At 44.5% G+C, this 5,701-nt stretch overlaps 2 protein-coding genes across 2 annotated transcripts; both read right to left on the bottom strand.

The window, feature by feature from the left end:
* Positions 1-507: 507 nt before the first annotated feature.
* On the bottom strand, positions 508-3,946 carry ARF6 (ARF GTPase 6). Its single transcript, XM_020991316.2, has one exon. The coding sequence runs from the start codon at positions 3,820-3,822 to the stop codon at positions 3,295-3,297; it is 528 nt and encodes a 175-aa protein (XP_020846975.1). The 5' UTR covers positions 3,823-3,946; the 3' UTR covers positions 508-3,294.
* Positions 3,947-3,988: 42 nt separating this feature from the next.
* On the bottom strand, positions 3,989-5,350 carry LOC110211664 (uncharacterized). The gene is made up of 3 exons (XM_078149181.1): positions 4,949-5,350; positions 4,424-4,636; positions 3,989-4,313 (listed from the first exon to the last, which is right to left on the bottom strand). The coding sequence occupies exons 1-3, from the start codon at positions 5,348-5,350 to the stop codon at positions 3,996-3,998; spliced, it is 933 nt and encodes a 310-aa protein (XP_078005307.1). The 3' UTR covers positions 3,989-3,995.
* Between the last annotated feature and the right edge of the window lie 351 nt (positions 5,351-5,701).

Below are 5,701 nucleotides of genomic sequence, written 5' to 3'. Positions count from 1 at the left end.
CAAAGGTGTGACTTTTTCTAAAATAAAATTCTTTAAAAATGAAGTATCTGAAGTATCCTTCATTTACTAAGCCATTTTATAAGCAGCTGCTATTCTATCTTTATCAAAGAAACCCTCCCTGTAGGACTTCCAAAATGTAAAAAGTAAAGTAGGCCACATTCTTTGTGAATGTAACTGTATTCCAAAAATTCACATATTGTATGTGAATAATCACAAAACAAGCTGCTACATCGAAGCTTTTAAGTAGTTCTCAATTATATCTCTGGTCCATGTTCTATTTTAAAATCAAGGAATTATGACTGTTCAAGTTGGTTTTTTCTGCATAAAAATATAAAGACCCAAATGCACCTTATGAAACCAAAAACATGCACTTCCTAAAACTAGAGACAAACAAATATCAGATATCAAAGACCCCAAGTGAACAAAACCACTTTATACTCTTTTCTGTATATTGGAACCCAACATACCATATGCTTGACTGTTTCAAACAAGTAATATACCATGAGAAACCGCTGTGTAATTTCTTTATTTTCTGTATATTAGTTCTTTTCCAACACTACAGCCATTAAAAACACAATTCCAAGTACTGTACTTGTCAGGGAGATAGTCTAGAGACTCATTTACTTTTTTCAGACAAGATTAACCTCATTCAAAACTTAATGCATCTTATAAAACATGAACACAGAAGTTGATGCACTTTAAACTTCAAACTGTTACTTAAAAATAACTGGAATTCTTAAGATATGGTTTTTTTCCCTGTAGGCTGTAATTACCAGCCCCATAATTACTAATGGTTATGGCTGAATTTAACTAGAAAAATTATAATCTATTTTTCATCCATTAAGGAAAATCTGAAGTAAAATTTACAATTGCTTACTAAAAGGTATTCAAAGTTCTATTGTATTTCAAAATGTTCATTTTCTCTTTTCAGACATTTCAAAGAACCTGAAAATAATTTTCATTACTTTTTCACCTATTCAAAAGAAACCACTTAAGCATATAAAAACCTTTTAAACAACACGGTTTTAATATTAAAAAATTGAAAGCTAACCAATCCAACTGCTTGTTTCCAGAAAAAGAAATGTTAAAAAGAATTTCAAAGAACTATTAGCATGAGAGCCTCAACTTTCCTCCAGTTTGGGAATTTTCTGTGCTTATCTTATTTCAGGTGTTACTAGTACATTCTGATATTTGAATATCATTTTACAAACATATTTTATGCACCTTAAAAATTAGAATCATTCAAAAGACTATGAATTAAATTTATGATGGAGCTTAGGAATTCTTTTTTTAAGGGTACCCAAAATGTTTTCTTTAATCAACCTAATTTTCAGAGGCCTTGCCCCTGAAATTAAACTGCTAGTTACAGCAGGAATTTTAGTTCCTATTCCATACAAATTCCACAGAATCAGAAATTTATTATCTATTAGTCTATTAAGGAAAATATTTGTCCAAGTTGTTTAATGTCAAGAAGTGAATTTTCTATAACCTTAAGCCCCTCATATCTTTGGTAAAAAGCACCATCATACATTTTATGGTCAAAAAACATGCAGGATTAATACTGCACAACTGTAGTAGGGTGTCTCATTCAGACTTTTGTGGATTTTTCACAAACCCTAAATGCACACAGACATACAGACACACACACCACCTCATTTCTGGTTTTATAGTATACATTCTTTAAATTCCAAGTTTTAACTTTTTAATGAACTCTAAAAATCAATATCTGAGGCTAAAAACCAGCTGCTGCTGCACAATTCTGTACCAACTATTAACATTTGATTCAAAATACTCTCAACTATCCAGTTAACAATGTAGTCTAGTTATACTGACTGTAGCTGACAAACGGACAAACTGGTTATCTTTCACAAGACTTATAAATTTACATTCATTGTCACATGTAGGCTCATTACCTACATATTTTCCACTATTTACTTGGCATTTCTTATCAGTGGATTTTATCTAGTTATTCATCAATTTTCCTTTTCTTCTAAGTTTAAATAAATGTGAACTAATAAAATATCTGATTACCACCTTGCATGAATGAAATCTACATTCTCACAAAATTAAGTCAAACTTTTAAAAATAATGCATCTTTTTTACTGATAATTAAGATATAGATAATTCGTAAATTCTAAAAAATTACTTACTTCTTCAACTTACATCAGCTGTGATATGGAAACTGGAATGCTTGCTTTTGCAGTTAGGAAAAAAGATTGATATAATTTGAATTTTTAAAAATATTTCCAAACTGACAACAGTAAACAGACTAGTAATTATCAAAATTCACTGTTGGTTTTTGCTATTTTATCAGCCAACTAAAAAAAGTATTTGTTTTGTTAAAATGTAACAAAATGTTTCAGCTATCAAAGTGGTGTGTACCATTATTGCTCTATTGCCTGAATAATTTTTATACTACTATCAGAAGTGAACAAAAAAGCAATGAGAGAAAATTTAGCAAAATTGCTAACTTTATGGCCTGTTCAAATGTTCACATTTTCTTTCAGGGAACAGCTAGCTATGTGGTACAGCAAATTGGTTTTTATCCCTACTCATGCATGATGTATGTTCAGAACTTAATAGCTAACATTTCAAAGCACTTCTTACATTACCTGCTTTAACATTACTGATTTGCACTTGCAAGTTATTACAATGGTATCACTTGTTCGCTACTGCAGGCAAGGTCTTACCATTCTAGTTTTAGATATGAAAGGACACACCTGAAATTACTAAAGTTAGAACTCTTTAAAAAAAAAAGAGTCCTTAAATATAAAAGACAGACTGCAGTTTGATTAAGCAATAATTTTCAGTTTACTAGATGAAACAGACTTGCAACATCGTCTGCATGAATGCAAAATAAGCCATCTACAGCAAGTGATAAGGTAACTGGGTAAAAGGGGGGAGACATACATTGAAAAAAAAGATTCCCTCAAAATAATCAAACCATTATTATAAAGGACCATCTCAAAGAGTTGCTATATTTTCCCCCACCCCATTTGCTGGAAGTCAACAAGAGCACCTAGTACTTTGTGTTCATGTCAAATGTCAGACTAGAGCATCCTAAAGCAAAGCAAAAAAAAAAAAAAGAAGAAAAAAAAGAAAAAACAAACAAGAGGAACCCCCACCCCAACCCAAACCCCCCAAACTGTAAAACAGTAACTCCAGAGTCCATATTCTAAAGAAGAGAAAGTGGCATTTGGAGGTGACGGTGGTGATAATCCTATGAATGTTTTTTTTTTTTATTTCTCTCCTGAGGGGAGTTGGGGAGGGGGTGTGATGGGCGCTGAATGCTCATTAGGATTTGTAGTTAGAGGTTAACCATGTGAGGCCCTCATAGAGTCCATCCCCTGAGGTGGCGCAGGAAGGCTGCACATACCAGTTCCTGTCCCGAATCCGGGTCAGGCCCAGTTTTTCCTGGATCTCGTGGGGTTTCATGGCATCAGGCAGGTCCTGCTTGTTGGCGAAGATGAGGATGATGGCGTCCCGCATTTCCCGGTCGTTGATGATGCGGTGAAGCTCCTGGCGGGCCTCGTCGATGCGGTCTCGGTCGGCGCAGTCCACTACGAAGATCAGCCCCTGGGTCCCGGTGTAGTAATGCCGCCAGAGCGGCCGGATCTTGTCCTGGCCGCCCACGTCCCACACGTTGAACTTGACGTTTTTGTAAGTCACCGTCTCCACGTTGAAGCCCACGGTGGGGATGGTCGTCACCGACTGGCCCAGCTTCAACTTGTACAAGATAGTGGTCTTGCCGGCGGCGTCCAGCCCCAGCATCAGGATCCGCATTTCCTTGTTCCCGAAGATCTTAGACAGCACCTTCCCCATCGCGTCGGAGGAGCCGGGGCTGGGGGCATTCAGGTGTCCCGCGTCCCCTTAGCCACCACCGCCGCCGCAGCCTCCAGGAAACCGAAGCGGTCCCGCCCAGCCGCGAGGACGCCCTGCGGCCTGCAATGGGGGCGCTGCCGCCGCCGCCTAGGGGCCGAGTCCCGGGCGCCCACTCAGGCGGACATCACCGGCCCCAAGAAGGGCTGCCTCCAGTAGCCGCCGCCGGCCACAAGCTGCGCCGCGGGGAGCCGCCGCCCTGGTGAGGCCCAGCCCGGAACTGCCCTTCCCCCCCAGGCACCGAGCGACGCCGCCGCCGCCGCTCCCGCTCGGGCCGCTCCTCGGACCGCCTGCCGTCTCTCCTGGCCCCGCCGCCGCCGCCGGAGACCCCGGCCCGCCCGCCCGCCGAACCACCGACCCTCGACACCCGAGCGACAGCGGCGGCTCCGGCTCCTCGTCAGGTCATTGATTCCCGGAGGGACTCGGTGAGCTACCTGGAAGGAAACAGAGAGGAAGGAAGCAAGAATGGGATTACCGCCGGGACTCGGGGGAAATAAATGGAGGACCCGAGTAGCCGCCTTCCCCACCCAGCCCAAGCAGTTACCTCCGGCCACCGCCCTGTATGCAGGGTCCCCCGGCCGACGCTGCTGCTGCCGCCGCCGCCGCCTCCTCCTCTTCCTCCTCCCAGCTCAGCCCCAGCCACAGCCGGAAAAGGCGCCGAGGAAACCGCCTCACTTCCCCTCTCAGCCACGCAGGCGCAGCGGCGGGCAACCGACTGTTCGGAAGAAAGGGACCTCTGTAAGAGTGCTCTTAGCGCCTCGCGTCATCGGCGCCACGAGGGGAAAAGGAGAGGCGCGGAGTATGGTGGCCCGAAGGGCTCCCGTGGGTGACGGAGAGGGGCGGGTCAATGAACAGTAAGGCTTGGGAGGTGTCTGGAGCTACTCATCCGCCTTCCGCTCTCCCGCCCTCTTCTCTTCACTTCTTCCCCTACGCTTCCATTTCTTTCGTTCTGGACGCTTCACCAGTTCAAGGGTTGAGAACCCCTGGGAAGATCCGCCAGCGTGCGGGGCCAGCCTGCCCCCCCCCCGCCTACTAAATGGGCCCCTCATCTCTGTCTCAGCCTTCTCGCCTGGCCTGACCCCGTTTCCGTCGTATTTCCTTCCGCCCCCAGCACCGCGCCACACGCCCGGGCGGACCTGGGCTCCCGCGCCGCGCCAAACGCCCCCGGGGGCCTCCCGCCCTTCTTGCCCCGCGCCGCGTCGCTAGGGAAGACGTATGGAAGAAGCCCACGCGGCTGTACTGGACTTGTCACGCGCCCCGCGTTTGGCTGGGCCGGGGTTGGGTGTGCCCTGTGAGCCTCCCGGGCTGCCGATACTTCTGATGATGCAGTCAGCCGAAGAATCTCTTTTCTCTGCAGTTTTAAAACTGTGTTGTGGTTGTGTTTTGTGTGTGTGTGTGTTTGTGTTTGCGTGTTTACACTCCAGACCTGTGGTTTCCCTGAGTGGAAACTCCCGCCACCCGTACAGGGCATGGGATAATTTGAAATTTAAAACTTAGTGTTAACCCAGCCTAACCCGGACCTGGGCTACGCCTTCCACGGAAGTCAGGCTGAAGTCTGACGGTGAATCTGGACTTGGCCTCCAATCCGGCCCATGTGACCTTGGACCACCCCCCCCAGGCCTATTTCCTCATCTGTAGAATGGGGTTGGACTAAGTGACCTCAAAAGCACCTTCCAACTGTGAATCCTATCATTCTATGAAGGGATTTTCCTGTCTTAGCTTGCATTTTATTCCAAGTGAGTTTTTATTCAAAGAATTAAGGAAATCTATTTATATCAAATGCTATCTATAAAGTAGTTGAAAAAGCGCTGACTGTAGGAAG

This window comes from Phascolarctos cinereus, unplaced genomic scaffold, assembly GCF_003287225.1.
Source record: "Phascolarctos cinereus isolate Bilbo 61053 unplaced genomic scaffold, phaCin_HiC Scaffold_2;HRSCAF=192, whole genome shotgun sequence".
Taxonomy (NCBI): Eukaryota; Metazoa; Chordata; class Mammalia; order Diprotodontia; family Phascolarctidae; genus Phascolarctos; species Phascolarctos cinereus.
Note: the sequence above shows the minus strand (reverse complement) of the source record. Positions and strands in the feature narration are given on the sequence as shown.

Excerpts from the sequence above, each read along its gene's own strand:
- ARF6 (XM_020991316.2), bottom strand. The coding sequence starts at position 3,822 with ATGGGGAAGGTGCTGTCTAAGATCTTCGGGAACAAGGAAATGCGGATC.
- LOC110211664 (XM_078149181.1), bottom strand. The coding sequence starts at position 5,350 with ATGCCCTGTACGGGTGGCGGGAGTTTCCACTCAGGGAAACCACAGGTC. Across the intron at positions 4,637-4,948 it reads CGGAAACGGGGTCAGGCCAG|GCGCTAAGAGCACTCTTACA; the intron begins GCGAGAAGGCTG and ends CGATGACGCGAG. Across the intron at positions 4,314-4,423 it reads ATACAGGGCGGTGGCCGGAG|GTAGCTCACCGAGTCCCTCC; the intron begins GTAACTGCTTGG and ends GTTTCCTTCCAG.